At 38.8% G+C, this 22,313-nt stretch overlaps 1 protein-coding gene and 1 long non-coding RNA gene across 2 annotated transcripts; one reads left to right on the top strand and one right to left on the bottom strand.

Annotated features, from left to right (window-relative positions):
• Positions 6,923–7,723, top strand: LOC109843751. The gene is made up of 2 exons (XR_002247785.1): positions 6,923–7,167; positions 7,263–7,723. It is a non-coding gene; the product is annotated as an uncharacterized LOC109843751 (long non-coding RNA).
• Positions 18,895–22,053, bottom strand: LOC109843745 (isoflavone reductase-like protein). Its single transcript, XM_020412704.1, has 5 exons — positions 21,685–22,053; positions 21,284–21,418; positions 20,944–21,181; positions 19,760–19,963; positions 18,895–19,250 (listed from the first exon to the last, which is right to left on the bottom strand). Exons 1-5 carry the CDS (start codon positions 21,859–21,861, stop codon positions 19,084–19,086), a joined length of 921 nt encoding a protein of 306 aa, XP_020268293.1. The 5' UTR covers positions 21,862–22,053; the 3' UTR covers positions 18,895–19,083.

Raw genomic sequence — 22,313 nt, 5'->3', positions numbered from 1 at the left:
GCAGATTGCATTGGATGGGCCGGACTCAAAAGCAAAAAAATGAAAAATGAAATTTGTTGCAATGAAACCAGACTTGATTGTGCAAACAACAACAGGCCGAAAATACAAGCGCTTACAATGAAGACCAGACTTGATCAAATGAAATCAGAAATTGTTTGCTGCAGTTTTGATTTTAATGGGCCAGACTTGCTACAGAGAACTTGATTTTCATTTATTTTTGAAAATCAATTGGGCTTCTTATATTTGGGCTAGAAAAGAACAAAAAAAGCAAATTCAAAGGTGGAGATTGTTGCTTGGGGCTCAAGACAAATCCAATGGCTCATATTCATTGAAGATTACTATAAATAGGGGTAGAGAATGAGGGGTTAGAGGGTAAAAATTTTGTAAATTCCTTTTGGAGAGGAGTGCTACTCTTAATTGAGAAGGCCTTTCAAAAAGTGTAACTTTAGTTGCAATTAATAAAAATAATTTTTTCCTCTTTAAATTTGTTCTTTCTCTTGGTGAAATGATGAGGATGGAGTGAAGAGCAATTTAAGGTTTGTATTTCTTTCTCTCTCTTTATTTCTTTTTTTTTAATTTCTTTTTATTTGCTTATTAGTTAATTTAAAAGTTCATGCTTGGTTGTAATTTACTTTCTTGCTCTTTTTTATTTTCTTTTTGCACTTTATTTTGTCTAGCATAAGATTTATTTTCTTTTTATTGCATGTTAATTCTGCAATCTTTTTTGTAGTTAGATGTTTTATCTTTCTTGTATTGGATTTTTTCTTGTTCATAGTTTAGATCTTTTTTTCTTTTTCAATTGTTATAAATTCAGCTCTTCTTTTTCTATGTTTTTATTTTCTTAAGATGTGAACTCTTATTCTTGTAGGTCTTAGAATTGTATGAACTAGGTTCTAATTCTACCTTTATTTCTTCAGAACTCTATTCTCTTGCACTTAAAACTCTGTTTAGAGCATAATCAATAAAGACAGATACATCTCGGTGAGAAAATTTGCATATCTATGCTTTATTTTAAATGGCTTTGATAAGTTATGCTATGAATTTCTAGGTTATTATTATCAGTTAGTTGTATGTTCTTTCATAGAATAGCTAAATTATTAACTTAATGATAAATTTGTAAGGTTTACAGCTTTCCTAAATGGTTGATAATCTATGCTTAATAAATCTAAGTCGATATGTAAAGAAATGTTTACTATTTTGTAATTGAAATTGGCTTAGCTTGATCTATCTTCTAGATATTACTTTACTTCCCTTTTAATTCTCCATCTTACCTTTCCTTAAATTTTCTTTTTCATTCTAGGTTATTTCTTCGATTTTATTCTTTCTTCTTTCTGCTTGTGATTTATTTATTCTTTGAACTTTTCTTTTCTCTAAATTCAATTATTACCTCCTGCATATATACCATCAAAACAACACTCATACAATCACACTTATTCTTTATTCCTAATCCTGTACACGCACAAAATATAAGAACCATATTCTAAATAATCTCTTAAAATCACCTTCTCGTCGGCGATGCGATATTTTTTATACTATAACTTGATAAATTGTGCACTTGCAATTTTGGTACATAATTATGCCGCATCATTCGTTTGTTTCATATTTGTTTAGGTGCTTTGAGAAGGATGGCCGAGAAAGAAGGAGTTGTGAAGGGTACTTCCGGCGTGAAGACTGTCCAAAGTTTGAATATCCACTCGATGAAGATTGACGTGAAGAAATTTAATGGCACAAACAATTTTGGACTTTAGTGATGCGAAGTCTTGGATGTGCTCAACGTGTAAAATTTGGAAGATACGTTGGAGTTGGATGGGAAACCGGATGATATTGGTGAGAAGGTTTAGAAAAAGATGAATCGAACGGTGTGTGGTGTGATTAGATCTTGTTTGACACAAGATTTAAAATATGATGTGATCAATGAGACTTCGGCTAAGAAGATTTGGGAGATCCTAGAGGGCAAGTATTTGACCAAGAGTGTAGAGAACCATTTGCATTTGAAGAGGAGGTTTTATCGCTTTCAATTGAAGAAGGGGACCTCCATTGGTGATCATATGAACCACTACACGAAGCTTCTTACGGATTTGGTGAATGTAGATGTGATGATTGAAGATGAAGACAAGGCATTGTTATTGTTGAGTTCCTTGCCCGACGAGGAATATGAGACCTTCATTCTTACTCTTATTAATGGGAAGTCATCTCTTTCGTATAGTGAGGTCACCGCTGCACTTGTGAATTATCAGCTTCGAAAGAAGGACAAGGAGACTTCAGTTGAGCTGGTAGCGGGGGCATTGGTCGCAAGAGTAAAGAGTCTAAACCGTGGTAGAAGGTTGCAGTCTAGAGGGGTACATCTTGAAATTCGTAGGAATTAGTGTGCTTTTTGTAAAGAAGATGGATATTGAAAAGTCGAATGCCCAAAGCTAGTTGATCGAGCTAGGAAGAATAAGGGGAAAGCTATTCAAGCTTCAGAGGTGAATGCTGTCAAGGCTAGTGGTAACAATTCAGATTCAGATTCTTCTGGTTACTCGTTATCTGCACTGTCGTCAGTTTGTGTTGCCAACTCTATAGAGTGGATGTTGGATTCGGGTGCTACATACCACATTTACCCTTGGAGGGATTGGTTCTCTAGCATTCAGGAGTTGAAAAGAGGGAATTTCGTACTCATGGGTAATGATCATGAATGCTCTATTGGTGGTATTAGTACCATTCGGATTAAAATGAGTGACAGAGTGATTCGGGAGTTGGTTGGAGTGAGGTTCGTTCCTCAGTTGAAGAAAAATATCATTTTATTTAGAGCTTTGGAAGCAGTAGGCTATGGGGTGACCTTGGTAGATGCATGTTTGAACGTCATATTTAGGTCCATGATTGTGATGAAGGGCGTCAGGAGGAATAATTTATATTATTTGATTGGGAGCACGGTGTTTGATAGAGAGCTGACGACTTCTTTGGATTTGGCTAGACTGTGGCATTTGTTGAGGCTAGGTTATTTGATTGGTTATGCTGTGCATTGTTTGTTGTGGAGTGCTTTGACCTACAGTTTGAAGTCCTTTGAGTACGTTGGTATGAGCAAGACCACAGTGGAGTTTAGCACTTCTATCCATCGATCGAGTGGTCTTTTAGGAGGTGTTCAGTCGGGCGTTTGGAAGCCTTCCAAGGAGGCATCATTGGAAGGTAATCGGTATTTGGTTTCCGCAGTTGGTGATTGTTCTAGGCATTATTAGGTAGCGACTAGTTCCCGTTGGTGTAAAGTCCTAGAAGTCAACAACAATTAGAAGAAGTGTATTGATAGAAAGGTAACTCATCGTTCTAGCTTTGATAGGGGTTCTTTCTTACATTTGTGCCGAGCTCATGGTAGTTTGAGACACTTTATTGATATGGAGACATTAGGGCGACGAGATGAGATGACGTTTTTGATGGGTCATTCCTTACTGGAGGGGGGTCGGTGTTGGTTGTCGAGCATTGGTTTTGGTTTTGGAGCTTCGACATATTTGAGTCATCTTAGTCATAGGTTGCCGACTACTGCATTTGGAGTTATTGGATCTGGTGGAGGTGCTTCAGATTTTGGTTGGCGTCGGATGTTTGGTTACCCAGCATTTAGTCACATCATGGATGTGAGATTTGATCCGATTGCGCGTTTGGGATTCAGAGGCTCGTTTGATTATCGGTTGGGAGCTTCTGATTTTGTTCTGAGCAGGTATGTTACTTTTGACTCTCGGCAGGTGGAGAGTGTTGATCAGGTTATTTGGATATCATAGCGGGTGGAGGGTGATGCTACTTCATATTAGATGGAGATTACTCCACATACTCTAGATCATACTGCATCGTTTGAGATTCCAGCTGAGGTGACACAGGTTAGGAATCATTTGGATTTGGATGCAGATGATGGATTGGTTTTGGATTCGGTTGCAGCTCGTGGACATGATTTGGATACAGCCATTGGTTCACCTCAGATGGAGGTGTTTGATACGTTTTAGTTTGGGGACATTAGGAGCGCTATTAGTTGCAAATCCGTTGGTGATATTGGTGAAGAGTTGCAGACTTTTCTATTTGTTTGAGGACATTTGGAGACCGTTTGGATGAACTACGTGAAAGCTTGATTCCTTAGGCAAGAGGATACGTAGGCAGTCTTTATGATGCAGCCGATTTGATGAGTAGATACCGATGTTTGGAGAGTGTTCGCATTCTCATTTAGGTTTCGACTTGTTGTGGATTGAGTCCATTGTCGTAAATCGTTTCACTTCGTACTGGACGCAACAAGTGAGGTATTTGGTTTGGTTGGTGTCGGCTTAGTTTTGGAAAATCTTCGCCGAGGTGGAGATTTATGGAGAAATCAGAGATTTCGTCCAGATTGTGCAGATTCTGTGTCATAAGTCGACTCATGCACAGACATAAGTCGACTTATGGTAAGTCAATGGTAAGTCGACTTACGTTCTGTTCTGGAATTGTTGGTTTTGGCTCTGTCAAGTCGACTTGTGAAGCCTGTTAAGTCGACTTGTGGTAAGTCGATGGTAAGTTGACTTACGATCTGTTCTCCAGTTGCTGTTTTTCTCTCTGCCAAGTCGACTTATACACCCTGTTAAGTCGACTTATAACGGGTTTTCTGCACAGTTAGAGTTCCTATTTGGATTCTGTTTGGGTTTCTGTTTTGGTATAAATAGGAACACGATTTTGAGGATTTGTAAGGCTTGAATTTGGGATATTTGGAGCACATGAAAGAAGTATTTTCTGAGCTATTTGATTAGGGTTTATTTGGAGAGATTAAGAGCTTTGTTGGTGAGATTAGTTTGTTCCTTTGAGTGATTTGTAATCTCAATTTGTACTATTCTTCTCTATTAGTGAAAACTCCATCCTCTTCTTGCCCTGTGGACGTAGGCAACTTGCCGAACCACGTTAAAATAAGTTTGTTTGTATTTGTGGCATTGATTTGGTTGATTTGACCTTTATCTCGACGTTTGATATTTGGTTCCTCAAAGCACGTTTGGTTGTTTGGCTTCCGCACAGCGCACAACATTGTGTCCAAATCTGTATAAGAAAATGGATTGTGATATTTGAAGGTTTTTTATGTCCAATTTTATATAAGTGATCAGCCACAATTGTAACTACAGTCGCAACTGTATTTATCAAGCATGAAGAATCAAACAAGTACAACTTGTCCATAGTGTTACAATTGCATTTAATTAAGCATATACTTGAACCGAGACCATATTAACACATCCTCATAAGGCATTGACTACATTGTACCACAACTTTTTACCACCATCAAACCATCAATCATGTAACCCACCAAGACAAAAGCAGCAAATAATATTGACTCCTAACCATTATCAGCATCCAATCACATGAGATTAAGCTCTAGTCCACTGCAATAATTCAACAAGGCAGCTGGTTTGCTTTTAATTTATGTCATCATGCTTAGGTTTACCTTTATAAAATTTTAGTATGTTTAATGGCCATTGAGATTCTCCTAGTATGTGGTGGTTCAAGCTTATAGTGTCTTGTCTCACTTTAGTTGACTTGCTATTATATAACTAGTAATATTGTTCTTGAAATAATTGATGAGAATCATTTGAAATGTTCTTTGAATGGAAGATAATCATATTCTTTTCATTAATTGGTGGATGAAGGCTTAACCAACATTTAGAATAGAGTAATTAATTGGTGGTGACGATTTAACTGATGGTGTGCAAAAATATGGGAAAAAGATTGAGATACAAGAATATTGGATCAAAAATTTAGTTACATCAATTGTAATTTTTCTTTCATTAATTTTTTTTTTGAATAAAAGACAGATTATCAAATCCTCTTTACATAAGAATTCTCAAATTCTCATTGTTAAACAAATTTCTTGGAAAATCTAGCTGAGGATATATAATATTTGATGAAAATCATAGTGGTAGGTGAGTTTGGTTGGATAATGTGAGATTTCAGGTCCAAATATAACAAGACATGGTTTCTTGCAATAAAGCTTCTCTCAAGCTACATCATTCCTCCCTCTCTCTCTTTTTATTTTCCTTTTAGTCAGTAGCCCATAAAAGTATGATAGCTGCTTGTTACCAAATTCCTCCATGGCCTTTTCTTCCACGTGTTATATATGCCCTACTCTCCCTTCATATCAAAACTAATCATGAAGATGTTTGCGATCACTAATTGATGACTAATAATGATTTTAACACCCATAACAGTTTTATTGTAATCTATATCAAGTTCTTCAAATTTGGTCGTGTATAGGACATAATTATGACTTGATCAGATTGGATTGGCCCATATAGGAGAGGAAGGTTTTTCTCAACTTGAATTAACGTATAGAGTTGCAAAGGTTGGAATTTAATTATAAATTGAAATTAGTTCAGAATATTAGAAATAATTCAAAGGGCGGTCCCTAGAGCACTAAGCTCTCACCATTGTAGGGTCTGGAACCGGCCAAATGTATTCCTGTAAGTTAACTCTTAGATGCAAAGGGATTGTTCTTAGATTCAAACCCGCGACCTCTAGATCACACGGCAATAACTTTACCACTGTGCCAACGCCTTAGTACTCTCTAAGATGCAAACTAGAATGGATTGTTTAAAATGTTCAGAATGTAATTAAGATTCACATGGAATCTTAATAATAGTGTCTCATATCTAAATTTATCTAAACTCCCATCCAATTATCTTAATACTCCACATAGAACTATTCTCAAAGCAAACATTTTTTTCCCCATATTTGATGGAGATGCACAGCACGCATTATTATTATTATTATCAAATACAACCTTTGTTGAAAAAGGAAAAATATATAATAGAGTTAAGAGTCTTTCTCTCTCACAATCGCGCGCTCTCCATCTCAGCAACCCTTCACCTAATCTAATTAACTAAACCTAATATACCATGCTCTTTCTCTCTCATGATTGTAACACACATATACAAAACATGAAACGTTAAACAAATGGGAGCAGTTTCCCCCACTCCTCAAAATTCTCTTCTTCCATCTAATTATTCCTATTAATTACCTTCATCCCTTCTCCTCATTCTCCCTCTTTCTCTCTCCTCCTCAACCTTTTCTAGAGAGAGAAAGTGAGAATGCCTCAGAGAGGCTATGTATTGATCTTCGTCTTATGGGCTCTGCTCACATTGATCACCCCAACGCTCATCTTTTGGTCCGCATCAGCAAAACCCAATTTGGATTCTCAAGGTAATACCCTTTCGATATTCAAATTTTCAACATATATTTTGCAGAATTAATAATTGACTAGAGCTTCTTAATTTGATGGTAATATGTATGCATAGAAGAAACAGTGAAGGAGATGAAGGCAAGGAGGATGATGGTCACGTTGGAGAGAGCTGATCACCATAAAAAAGACAAAACAGTTGCGACTGCAGTTACAGCCGAAGCTCCAGCTCCATCTCCATTACCGTTAATGGGGAATGAAACAGTTAGGTAAAGATGGGTTTTTTCTTTTTTCTTTTTTCTTTTTTCTTTTTTTTTTTTGAAAAAAAAATAAATTTTTAGAGGGAACAAATTGCATGATATACGAGGGTACGTGGCTCTGTATTTGAGAGGAGGGTGTGAATTCCGTTACAATTTTAGAGTAAAATGCATAGGGATCATAAATACTTGGATTGATCGATTCATTTGATTTGTTTAATTTGTATATTATTTTCTTTTACAGTACTTGTTTGTCATTGACATAAGTCTAGCTAAGGTGATATTGGATTGTAGAGGACATTTGTATCCTCTCTTTAACTTCCATGGTATTTGATAAATTAGACAGATTTTTATTTTTATTTTTATTTTATGCGTATTACAATTAATCATTTTTTAGACTAAAACAAAGTTTTGATGAGGAAAAAAAATGTGCATGATGTCCTTTTCAACGGGGGAGAGATCGAGATGCCAACGTAGGTCTAACTCTCAATTGACAAATTAATGGGAGTTGAGTGCAAGAGTAGTCGTGTTAGTTGATCAAGGAGGTGAAAATTGACTACAGGAAGTACGGATTCGTTATAATTTGCGAATTTGTATGATATATTTATCTTTTCGGCCATACAAATTGAAATTCTACGCTATAAATATGAGCCATTACTTTGTTACGCGCCGGGGACCTAGACAATCACATTGATCGTCATAAATCGTTAACTATATCTGAATTATTATCGATTTTCTCTGGTTTTTGCTCTATGTTTCTGTTCGTTCTTTCCTTCGATCTGTGCTTAGTTTTGCGGTGCGGTGCTAACATAATTTTCATCTTACATCATGTGATTTTACTGCTTCATTTTTCTTATAGTTGTAAAATTGGCGATCTGAGTCATTGATTCTAGGCCCAGCACCAGAATGGATGCTAGTAGTTGTTCCTACTGTTGTGGACTGTCCTGTTTAACAAATACGCATGAATCCTAGTTCCCCGTATAGGGGGAAAAAGATAACATTTAAGGATCTTAGGGAGAATAAGAGTCCTCTCAGAACCGCCCGCATGCATGCAGTTCTGAGCCGCAAATGGGAAGGGACAATTACAATATGAAGAAACTCAGAAGAATCAGGCAAACCAGGCGGCGGTCGACCGGTCCGGTCGACCGCATTCGTGCACAAGGCTTCCTGTGCGTCTGGAAGGAGATCGGTCGACCGGTGCGGTCGACCGACGGTTCTCTGGAGTTTGGGTTTTCTACTGAGAGCTGGTCGGTCGACCGGGCCGGTCGACCGGAATTGATCGCGGTCGACCGGTCCGGTCGACCGACGCTGTTTTGGGCTGGGCTTTCAGGTTTTCGACCCGATTCGTTTTGTAAGTTCTATATATACCTAAACCTGTTTGTTTAGGGTAGAGGTTGGACGAATTTGAGCAGCCAAAGAGAGAGAATCATTGCATCCAATTGTGAGAGAGCTTTGAGAGATCTAGAGCTTTGTTTTAGGGTTTGGTCTGAGAGATTTGTAACCCTATTTGTATTCTCTTGATTTCTAGTAGAAAGAACTCCCCCCTCCTTGCCCCGTGGACGTAGGCAACTTGCCGAACCACGTAAATTGTGTGTTCTTGCTGTGATTGTGGTTTGCATATTGTTTGTGGTTTTAGTTCGAGTTATTGTTCGTGTTGCCCTAGAAAGCTTCCGCCGCGCACAACAATTGGTATCAGAGCTAGATCGACAACATGGGAGATGCAAGCACGTCAGGTTCGTCTCTAACAAAGGCGATACAGAGTCTGAGCATCAATAACACGAAGATTGATGTTCCGAAGTTCGATGGCAAGATCAATTTTGGATTGTGGAGGTGTCAGGTGATGGATGCTTTGGATGCACAGAATTTGGAGGAGACTCTTGAGTTAAAAGAGAAACCCGCTGAGTTGGAGGATAAGGTTTGGAGAAAGATGAACAGTAGAGCTTGTGGTGTTATTAGGTCATGCTTGACGCCGGATCTTATTTATGATGTTATGAACGAGACGTCGGCGAAGAAGATGTGGGAAACACTCAATGAGAAATATCTTACGAAGAGCATTGAGAATCGGCTTCACTTGAAGAAGAGATTTTACCAGTTCAAGATGAAGAGAGGGGTTTCCATCAGGGAGCATGTCAACAATTTCACTAAGCTACTTTCAGATATGGCCAATGTTGATATTATAGTTGAGGATGAAGACAAGGCGATGCTACTTCTGTGTTCGTTGCCCGAAGATGATTATGGTACGTTCGTTCTCACTATGATCAATGGAAGAACTACAGTTAGCTACAAGGAGGTGACCTCAGCTTTGGTGAACTATGAGTTGAGGAAGAGTGATGGTGAACCCTCCGAGAAGGCATCGGGAGATGCGTTAGCAGTTCGAGGCCGAGATCCAAACCGTCGTCAGTTCAACCGCTCAAAGTCAAAGAATAGGAGTGCCTATAAGAGTGTTGGTAGAAATCAATGTCGGTATTGTAAAGAAGAAGGACATTGGAAGATTGACTGCCCAAAGTGGAAAGAAAAAGCCGGAAAGAATAAGGGGAAAGCTGCACAAGCTTCAGAAGTGAATGTTGCAAAAGCTATTGGTGAGCATTCAGATTCAGATTCTTCAGGCTATTCATGCCCTGCTTTACCGTCGGTTTGCTATGCGGATTCCACGGAGTGGATGATGGATTCGGGAGCTACATATCACATCTGCCCTAAGAGGGAGTGGTTTTCTAGCTTTGAGGAGCTGGAAAGAGGGGATGTCGTGCTTATGGGTAATGATCACGTATGCCCTATTGGTGGTATTGGTTCAGTCCGGATCAGGATGCATGATGGTGTAGTGAGGGAATTGAAGGAAGTGAGGTTCGTGCCGCAGTTGACGAAGAACATCATTTCTCTTGGGACTTTGGAGGCAGCAGGATATCGAGTGATCTTAGAGGATGCTACAGTGAAGGTCACGAAGGGTTCTATGGTGGTGATGCGAGGTGTCAGGGAAAACTACCTATACTACTTGAAGGGCAAGACAGTTACAGGGGGTCTGGCAGCTTCTATCACTACAGAGGAGGACACTACCACCTTATGGCACATGAGACTTGGACACACAGGAGATAAGTCCCTACAGTCATTGGCTAAACAGGGGCTATTGAAAGGTGCTAAGACCTGCAAGATGGAATTGTGTGAGCATTGTGTACTTGGGAAGAAGACTAGAGTGAAGTTCGGCACCGCTGTTCATAACACCCAAGGTACATTGGATTATATTCACACGGACGTTTGGGGTCCTTCCAAGAACACATCTCTTGGTGGGGCCAACTATTTTGTCACTTTCATTGATGATTATTCCAGGAGGAATTGGGTATACCCGATGAAGCATAAACATCAGGTCCTGGATATTTTTGTGGAGTGGAAAAAGAAAGTGGAGCTGCAGACAGGTAGAAAGGTGAAGACTCTACGTTCAGATAACGGTGGAGAGTACAAGAGTGATCCGTTTCTGCAGTTTTGCCGGGATCACGGCATTAGAAGACACTTCACAGTTCGAGAGACACCGCAACAGAACGGGGTGGCTGAGAGATTGAACCGTACCTTGCTGGAGAAGGTGCGGTGTATGATGACGCAGAGTGGATTGCCTAGATCTTTTTGGGCCGAGGCGTTGGTTTATGCGAGCCATCTTGTGAACAGGTTGCCGTGCACTGCGATAGACGGGAAGACTCCTTTGGAGCGTTGGTTTGGTTCGGAGGCTAGTGACTATGAGTCGCTTCGGATATTCGGGTGTCCAGCTTATTATCATGTCAGTGATGGTAAATTAAATCCGAGAGCGAGGAAAGCAGTCTTTGTGGGATTTAGAGATGGAGTCAAAGGCTTCAAGTTATGGGATCCACAGGACAAGAAGATAGTTATTAGCAGAGATGTCACATTTGACGAGGCGTACATGATGAGGCCTCGAACCCCTCAGCAGGTGGAGGGAGACCAGACAGGAGAGATATCGCAGCAGGTGGAGGATGATGTGACTCCACCCACTCCAGAGAACACTGTATCCATTGAGGCTCCTACAGAGGTGACACTGGGAGGAGATGAGATGACAGATGGGCAGATACAGGATACAGTAGATCATGGGACTCAGGAACAGGGTCATGTTCAGAGGACCATTGCAGCAGATAGACCGAGGAGAGAGATTCGTCGGCCAGCTAGGTATAATGATGTCATGGTCGCATATGCATTATCAGTGGAGGTCGTTGATGATATGGTTCCAGCCACATTCAGGGAGGCAGAGTCTAGCCCCGATTCGATCAGGTGGAGGGAAGCTATGGAGGAGGAGATGCGGTCTCTTCAGAAGAACGACACTTGGACACTTGCACATCTACCTAAGGGTAAGAAAGCTATTGGTTGCAAGTGGGTATATGCGAAGAAGGAGGGATCTTCTATTGGGGACATTCGGTTCAAAGCCAGATTAGTTGCCAAGGGATATGCACAGCTTGAGGGCATTGATTACAACGAGGTATTTTCACCCGTTGTGAAGCATTCGTCGATTCGGATTTTATTGGCGTTGGTGGCACAGTTGGATTTGGATTTGGTCCAGATGGATGTGAAGACAGCCTTTCTACACGGTGATTTAGATGAGGAGATCTACATGACACAACCACAGGGTTTCAAAGCTGCAGGAAAGGAAAATTTGGTTTGTAAGCTGAAGAAGTCTCTTTATGGTTTGAAGCAGTCACCAAGACAGTGGTATAAGAGATTCGACGGCTTTATGATTGGCCGAGGGTACACAAGGAGCCCATATGACCCATGTGTTTATATGCACAAGCTACAGGATGGTGAGCTCATATATTTGCTTTTATATGTTGATGATATGCTTATTGCTTCCAGGAATTCTTCGGCTATTCGAAAGCTGAAAGAGGAGTTATCATCCGAGTTTGAGATGAAGGATCTTGGAGAGGCAAAGAAGATATTGGGTATGGAGATCGAGCGAGACAGGGTGAAGGGGAAATTGAAGCTAACACAGAGGAGTTACTTGCAGAAGATGTTGAAGAAATTCAGCTTTGATGGCAATGCAAAAGCAGTTAGCACACCATTGGCTCCCCACTTCAAGCTTTCAGCGTTGATGTCACCTGTTTCAGTTGAGGACAGAGATTATATGTCGAAGGTCCCATATGCTAGTGCAGTAGGTAGCTTGATGTATGCGATGGTGTGTACGAGGCCAGATTTGTCACAGGCCGTGAGCATGGTATCGAGATACATGCATGACCCCGGGAAGGGTCACTGGGAGGCCGTGAAGTGGATTCTACGGTATGTTCGAGGCACCGTGGATGTTGGTTTAGTGTTTCAGAAGGATGAGAAGGACGGGCAGGCTTGTATTGGTTATGTGGATTCAGATTATGCTGGAGATCTTGACAAACGCCGGTCTACGTCAGGTTATGCTTTTACATTGGCAGGTGCACCTGTATGTTGGCGTTGCACGCTTCAGTCCACAGTGGCTCTCTCTACTACAGAGGCAGAGTATATGGCAGTTACTGAAGCTATCAAGGAGGCTTTATGGTTGTGTGGATTATTGGAGGACTTGGGGATTGCTCAGGAGACTATTCGGATATATTGTGATAGTATGTCGGCTATCTATTTGGCGAAGAACCAGGTTTATCATGCGCGCACGAAGCACATCGACGTCAGATTCCACTTTGTACGGGACATCTTGGATGATGGTATTGTCATATTGGAGAAGGTCCACACAAATGACAACCCTGCAGATATGTTGACCAAAGTTGTTTCAGGAGTGAAATTTGGTCATTGTTTGAAGCTTTTGAACATCCTTCAGTGCTGAGGCCTTTGGAGGCCATTATTATGAACTATGTTTGGCTTGATTCCTTGGGCAAGAGGATACGTAGGCAGTCTTTAGATGCAGCCGGTTTGATCAGTTGATCAAGATGGGGGGAGATCGTGTTTCAGCTCGAGTATTGTTCCTGGACCTGTTGAGGAACTATTGGATGGTTTGGTGTCGGCTCAGTTTTGGTGGAAACATTCGCCGAGGTGGAGAATTGAAGGAATTTCAGCATCAGCAGCAGAATCAGGAAAAACAGGCGGCGGTCGACCGGTCCGGTCGACCGGATTCGTGCACAAGGGTTCCTGTGCGTCTGGAAGGAGGTCGGTCGACCGGCCCGGTCGACCGCAGATGTTTCGGTCGACCGGTGCGGACGACCGACGGCTCTCTGGATTTTTGGGGCTTCTGCTGGATGGTGATCGGTCGACCGGGCCGGTCGACCGGAATTGATCGCGGTCGACCGGTCCGGTCGACCGACGCTGTTTTGGGCTGGGCTTTCAGGTTTTCGACCCGATTCGTTTTGTAAGTTCTATATATACCTAAACCTGTTTGTTTAGGGTAGAGGTTGGACGAATTTGAGCAGCCAAAGAGAGAGAATCATTGCATCCAATTGTGAGAGAGCTTTGAGAGATCTAGAGTTTTGTTTTAGGGTTTGATCTGAGAGATTTGTAACCCTATTTGTATTCTCTTGATTTCTAGTAGAAAGAACTCCCCCCTCCTTGCCCCGTGGACGTAGGCAACTTGCCGAACCACGTAAATTGTGTGTTCTTGTTGTGATTGTGGTTTGCATATTGTTTGTGGTTTAGTTCGAGTTATTGTTCGTGTTGCCCTAGAAAGCTTCCGCCGCGCACAACACAATATTACCCCTATTTTCCCCACACTTGCGGCTCAGAACCGTCCACACTTGCGGCTCAGAACCCCATGCAGACGGTTCTGAGAGAACCTGAACTCTAAAAGGGCTACATATATGATGAACCCAAGTACATTTGATCATTGTCTTCAGTAATTTACATGCTAGGGTCTTGAAGCATGATGGGATTTTTGAAAGGGACATTATGTCATCCAATGCTAAGCTATAGAAGAGGCCAATCGCATGATTAGTGCAGCGGTGTAAGGCCCCACCGCACTCCTATTGAGAAACGATCCATAACAAAAAAAACCTCGGGCTAGCCCAGCCACGAAGCGCGGCATGGATTAGTTCCATCCATAATAAGGTGTGGGGATACCTCGTGAGAAACAAAAAAAAAGTAAAAAAGGAAGATGCCTAACTAAGATTTGGTGAACCAAGAATGCATCACAGTCATCCAATAGTTGTTTTAATCATGTTATAAATGAAATTAAAGGTGATATTGAGACTAATATATAGTCTAATCTCCATTAGCATTACTCTGATTTACTTATTCTAATATATAGTCTAATCTCCATTAGCATTACTCTGATTTACTTATTCATACTCAGAAAAAGCAAAGCACAACAAATTACAACGTCCTGAACAGATATATAAGAAATAAGATGAAACTTGAACTCAATTAGCTCAGCTCATTTTTTGTGGCAGTTTATTAGTATGGTCTTGTTAATTAGGCTTAATTAGATTCGTTATTCACATATTTAAATGAAAGAAAATCAAGGAAAAGATTATGTGAATCATGATCACGAAGAAAAGTTGAGAGCTTAATTATGTGTTCCATCACTGTCTGCGGTTGAAATTTTGGATTGCTTCTGGTAATCAGCTTGAACACCTAGGAGCTTATGATCATTATATAATTAAAAAAAAGGTTACACTGGTACAAATGGTGGCATTCCAGACGGAATATTCCGTCTGGAATAGTTAAAAAACCGTCTGCAATAGCTATTCCAGACGGAATTCCGTCTGGAATAGCCGTCTAGTTAGTTTCCGTCTGGAAAAGTTTAATCCATACGGAAAATCCGTCTAGGATACATCCTAGACGGATTTTTCTCGACGGAAAAAAAATCCGTCTAGAATACATCCTAGACGGATTATTCTAGACGGAATTTCCGTCTAGAATAATACATTCTAGACGGAAAAAATTTCCGTCTAGAATGACTATTCTAGACGGAATTTCCGTCTAGAATAATTATTCTAGACGGAATTAATTTTTTTATTTTTTTCCATTAAAATGGCATCCTAGACGGAATTTGAGTATTCTGGACGGAATTTCCGTCTAGAATGCTATGCTACAGTGTTTTTTTTTTTTTTTTGCAGAATCTACTTTGGGTTTATGTACACAATATTGAATAACAAAAAATTATATTCATATCCAACACAATCTAATTATATTCCAATATCAAATCTCATTATATTCAAATAATACATTCAACAAAATAGTAGAGAGATACATAAATTGTTTACAAACTTTTACATAAATTATTTACAATGGCTATGACACTACGGAAGCTTCTTCAACTCCTTCCCTATACATTTACTCAAACCCTCTTCTTCACCTTCTTCCTCATCATCCTGAGTGTAGACTTTGGGGTATTTAAGGGCAAATAAATTGCTTGGAACTGACAAAAGAATGAGAAGCTAACTGTTAGTAAAAAATTTTCAAATGTAAAAAAGATTAAGAGTAAGATTGAAGGTAATGTAGCATAACAACAATAATAATGAGCATAACAACAATAATAATCACCTTATTAAGTTGCAACATATATTCATACAAGCTTTAGAGATCAAAGCTCATAGACAAGAACAAGAATACATATATTCATTCAAATAAAAATACAATGCAAATACAAAGTAATTAGTGAACACTGCATTAGTGAAGACAAAAGGAATGATTACCGAGGAAAATTGCGCAATGGATTCTCTCTCAACAATTCTGTTTCCCTGCTCAAACAAGTACAAGGCAGATTGATCATTGGAAAGATCGAACTTAGAACAAGATATTAATAAAGGATTGTCATTTGTTAATCCTTACTTCTTAAGATTTTTGCTATTTGCTTTTCTGAGATGCAATATAGAAGGTCTGGGGCTTTTGATGATCTCCACTGGTTGTTCACCTCTGCAATTTTTTTGTGGAAAGTTTAGGAGGTAAAACATGAATATGGAATGCAAGCGTCGTACACGATTTACAAGTACCCAGTTCTTTTACAAAAAATAAAACATCCTTGTTACATGCATAGAAGAATGAAAATAAATAACTCCGTGAAAGCTTAATTAAACTACTAGATTTGTCTTGGTGCCTTAGTTACTCTTAATAAATAGAATCCAACATCATTATCTTACGGAAAATGTTAAGACTTTCATGTAACCATCTTACGGAAAATAGTTGCTTCCCAAATTTGGATATCTCATGTCTTTATTCTATATCCATGAATAAAAATAAGTAAAAGAATTATGTAAGCATAAACTACTAGTTAGCTATTCCTAGGGTAAGTTTATTTGTCCGAGTCTTCTCTACCTATATGCATGATACTATTAAGTGTCAAATTATGTATGTAAACACAAGTGGTTGTTAGCATAACTCATCCAAATAGTAAATTTCAAAAATTATAAACTACACGATAAATTAAGAAATAATCCAAACATATCAAACTGATCCATAGTAAGGTAACTATACTGCCCCCTTCAGTAATGATATAGTGTTCATGAATTGTATGTTTAATAACTCCTTGTTCGTACTAATTTTGTAGCAAGTGTTGTTTGAGCTAACATTAACTTTTGAATTAATACTATATTGTATGGCTTATAAATAACTAACGTCAGGGGTCTAAGAGTGGCATTGAGCATAAAGTGCACATAAAAGAGTTTAATTAAGAACTAGAGCTAGATTCAGAGTACACGTGGACTATTATAAACCATGAAGTTTAATAAAGCTCATGATATGATCAGATGCTTTAAGCTGAGACATGAAGAAAGCAAAATTAAGAAAGAAGTAGAGATCATGTCCACATGCTCCAGTTACAGCTTTAAATGCTCAGCCATTAAAGGCTTAAAGCCTCTTCATTAGCTGTTACTTGAATAATTTGCCGAAAAATTATATTAATAGTTCTTATTATTGTCCTTTCTTTCTTTCATTTGGTCAAAGGTGCATCTAGATGGAAAATCATCCCAATTCGCTAATCTTGCTCATGTACAATTATTTACTACTTCGAGACTACAGTCCATCACATAATTATATTATCAGTAATTTATTTCTATGAAATGAATCGACATCCCCAATAAATAATCATATATCATTACTTATCAATCTCCATATGCCTTAGCAAATGCAGCTCTAAAAGATAAATAAAACTATAGTGAAGTTCTATAAATCATCTATCAATTTTTTTTCCTCTTTTTTTTGAAAATAGTATTCATTTTTCCTAACATTAAACCTCTATTTTCAGCTTTCCGACGTCGTGCATCGTTTTATCTCCACATCAATTTTGTCAAAATTCAACAATCTTCTCATTAATCCCAGTGATAACCAAATGCTCATTTATGAATATACAAACTTTTACTTGCCAATTTTCTCAAAAATAATAATAATATGCACAATACAATATCAAAAAAATGGCAAACACAATGCCCTAAAATTTTTGAAAACAAAATCACGAGTTCATATCACCTGCAGATCTTAATCGAATTGGAGTAAACTATTTGACAAAAATCAAGAAAGTGGCAAAGTTTTTGCATCAAATGGATTCAGATCTGGGGAGTTCATATCACCTGCAGATCTTAATCGAATTGGAGTAAACTATTTGACAAAAATCAAGAAAGTGGCAAAGTTTTTGCATCAAATGGATTCAGATCTGGGACCCGAGCAAATGAATTACCCGGAGATTGAGTGAATCGAGTGCCTAGCTTGGCGTAGGAGGAGAGCTTGACGTCGAGATCCCCTTCGATCTTTCGCGCCTCTTTCCTCAGTTCTTCCTACCCTGATTCTTGCAACTCCAAGCTTGTTGAATCCCCCATCAAAATTTGATCTTTCCTCAAAATTCTTCCCACCCACGATCCCTGCATACATACCCAAATACTTCAAATCCCCCACGTCCTTCAGCCTAATGACGACCACCGTTGTCCCCTCCTCGAGGATCTCTGCCGACGCCCGCAGCAGGTCCCCACGATCCCGATCTCCTCCTTCGACGATGACGTCACTTCCCAATAAGAGGAGGCGGGAGAGGTGGAGAAGGGAGAGGTGGTGGAGGCCATGGATGGAGAGGGAGTAGAGGGGGAGAAAGGGGTAGGGGGTGAGGTTGAGGAGGGAGAGGGAGAGGAGGGGGACGCGGTGGAGGGAGGAGTAGGAGGGGGGTTCCTGAAATGAAAACAAATTTGGGGATGAATTATTCGTTTTAGGGGGGAAAGGAAGGCATTCGCGGGTTTATTGGCTGAATTTTTAAAAAAAAAAACTGTTCTATGTATTCTAGACGGAAATTTCCGTCTAGGATACTATTCTAGACGAAAATTTCCGTCTAGAATACCCTATGTATTCTAGACGGAAATTTCCGTCTAGGATACTATTCTAGACGAAAATTTCCGTCTAGAATACCTGGTTATTTTAAAAAAATAAAAAATAAATAAAAAAACCGTCTAGAATAATCATTCTAGACGGAAAAATTCCGTCTAGAATGATTATTCTGGACGGAATAGTCTAGACGGAAATATTCCGTCTAGTTTAATACATTCTAGACGGAAAAAATTCCGTCTAGAATATTCCGTCTAGAATATTTGATTTTCTACTAGTGTTACCTACTCCTTTTTACTATAAAACCATCATCAAATTTAATTGATACACCATGAAAGTTACCCATAAGCTTTCTGCCCATGTTATTCTTCTTGCACGATCTAGATTTTGATGACATTATTTGAATATATGATGGAATATTCTCAAATATTCTCACCCCCTCAATTATCTCTACAATTAAGTCCAGAATAGCAAAAATAGAAAACTTCAAACGAGGTTACTAATGTATTCTTCAACTGTAGTGTACTTGACATCAGGATAGAGCTCGGAAGCTTCAACACCAAACGATGGATCAATCTTGATCCTAGTTGTCTCTCCCTTTATGAAAACAGAGTAATTGATTGCTGTCAAAAGATTGATTGGAAATGGGGCCCCTGTTGTGAAAACAAAAACAGGAAAAAAAATAAAAGATTTCAATGCCAACCAAAATTAGTTATAAACATTATTGTTTTTATATATTGTTTATGAGTTTTTTTCGTCATTGGTCCCTTACATCTTTCATAATTCGATGTTAGTCCTTCAAATAATTAAAATTGCTGTTTAGATCCCCAAGAGCCTAGAAGTTATTTCAAATTAGTCCCTAAGTTTTTTTGTCCAGTGTGCTAACTCATGTTGGGGTTTGTTGATTAATCTGATCTGATTAATTATTTTTTCACTATCACTTAATATTTAAGGTTTTGTATTAACTTAAACCAAATTAAGGTAGTATAACTGGAAACACCCATGCCAAAAGGTTAAACCCCCAAATCAAATACTAACCAATTACAATGACTAATTTGAAATATCCAGTAATAATTAAGGGACTAACTTATAATTTCAGTGATCTGAGACCAATTTCGAATTATGAAAGACTTAAGGGACCAATAGTTAAAATCATACTCACTTTCAAGCTTTTGTAAAACCTCCTCTTCTGTGAGATAGATTCTCTCCAGGATTTTCCCAGTCTTCTTCTCCCATAAAGAGACAAGTTCATTATGAGTGTAGATGTCTCCCGGAGGTCTTATGTACATAACTTTGTTGAGAGTTCTCGGATCATCTACTGCTCTAATTGTGTATGTTGCTACATCTTCTTCATTCACAAAAATTGCTGAAAAAAAAGGAAAAAAAAAGGTAAGGGTAATGTTTATTCTACATCACACACATGAATAAACAAATGGGTATGGAGCGTTACTGACATCACATATATCAATCTGTTACATTATAGTTGATGACTTGGATGAGCGCACGTTAGCAGCATACAAGTCAACAATATAGAAGCATGCAAAGTCTCATTTATAAATATAGGTGCATACACATATATATGCATACATACAACGACACAAACATTATAGATAGAGTATAAAATGACTAACTCCTCTTTAAAAGTATTGTTGGATTGTTAAATTACCCCTTAAAGTATCAAGTTGCCTATTTTCCTCCTTATACTATGTTTCATTGGCCAATGTCGTCCTTTCGTAAAAACACCATCAAATACTTAGAAATTTAGAAAATTTCAAACAACCCCTTAAAAAGTTTAATATTTATAAAAAATTAAAACAAAGCTAAAAAATTACAAAAAACACTGATAATTTAGAAAGTTATGAATAGGCCCACGAAAATTTGAAAATTACAAATGACCATCGAAAGTTTTGAAATTTGAAAAAACACCTCATAAATTGAAATATATAAAAAATCACCTAGAAATCCAAAATTTACCAACAATTCTCTGAATATATGAAAATTTAGAAATGAGAACCGGACAATTCAAAAAAGTTACAAAAACAGCTTGAATAAAATCTAAAAAATTACCAATAGCCCCCTAAATATTCATAAACAATTATATGACTTAGACTTTTCTAATCACTAAATCAACTATTAATTTGCAACCAATAAATTATTTGTAAAATAAGCAAGTTAATCCAGTTTTGTTCATACTTTATTATAAGACTCGAAACTATCCAAATACATCACGTGAGTCTGATGATACTTTTGGACAAGTTGAGCCGTACGTGTTGATGACAAATCTTAATAATATCTTATAGACCAGCTCATAACATATACGAATACTCAATGAAGTGAGAATATTACCTTTGGTATTCCCATCGCCATAAATGACAACTTTGTCCTTTGGAGGGCCGGTTGAATCCGCTTGGGCTAGAGTTGGTAGTGAGCACCCTGCAAAATAATTGGAGGACACGATGGTGTAAGGAGTCCCCTCAGCCTCAATCGCTCTTCTGATCTGAACCTTGGGTGCGAACGTCGATTCAGCAGGGCCGATAACGTCCACGCGATCATGATCAAACCCGAATTCCGAGGGAAGAAATCTCTGCACAATCGGTCAAGAATGAATGTACCAGTCTTAATTAAGTTTAATACACAGATCGTATAAAAACACACTCTATGAAACTTAAGAGGATGGAGGCATAACCTTGATATTACCAACTTCTTTGATGGCATCAACAATCTTGATCTGATCAGCCAATTGCACAGCACCGACTGCTGATATCACCACATCCACCTCCTTGATCGCCTTCACCAAGCTCTCATGATCATGTAGGTTCCCCTACAATCACATATATTTACAAATTACATCCTTAATAACAAATATATATTCTTGAGACCTATAGCACAATATTACACATGCAAGTGTCAGCACATGGCAAACTTTACAAATGTCGTAACACCGGAGGTTACATGATACACGAGGTTACTCCGACACCATGTTGAATTTCCTAATCATTACATCACAACTTTGTAAATTAGGGTGATGATCGAGGAGTATATATTTAGTTTTATATCCTAATCATTAAAATCACTCTTGCAACTTACCTTGAGAAGAGTGACCCCAGAGCTTACAAATCCTTCTAGGAGCTTCGCCTTCGCAGGGTCCGAGGAGGAAGTGTCCCTGACGAGGGCGAAAGTGGGGTGACCCAACTTGACGCTCGCACCGACGATGAACTTGCCGATGTATCCGGTGCCGCCGATGATCAAGATCTTGCTCGCCATTGATTGAAGACAAAAAGGAGGAGATATGAAGAAGACGGAGGTCTTAATGTAAAATCTTGAGATACAAACGATTCCTACGGATGAGCCGTATCCTCCGCTCGGTGCCCGGTCACCATCCGGTTAATTAATATTGATAATATCATATGGGGAGGTCGATGTAGTTAGTCGTACGTATTAGTTAATATAAAAATATTGAGAGATCCAAGATGAATTCTTTATACAATGATGAGGACAAAATGGAATCACAACTTGATATTAGATAAAAGATATCATCACTATAATTTCATTAAACTTTGTATAAAAAGCTCCGTCAGAGTTTCTCACGAGTGTGCCTCAGTCATCCCGCACGTGTCATGTCTTCCACGCGTGTCATCGGATCAGCAGGTGGTAGATAGGAACACGCAGTGAGTCTCATTTCCGCAGTTGGGGTACTTCTAATAATTTCTCAGTTA

The sequence above is a fragment of the Asparagus officinalis genome, chromosome 1 (assembly GCF_001876935.1).
Source record: "Asparagus officinalis chromosome 1, Aspof.V1, whole genome shotgun sequence".
Classification (NCBI taxonomy): Eukaryota; Viridiplantae; Streptophyta; class Magnoliopsida; order Asparagales; family Asparagaceae; genus Asparagus; species Asparagus officinalis.
This window is presented reverse-complemented; position numbering and strand designations above follow the sequence as displayed.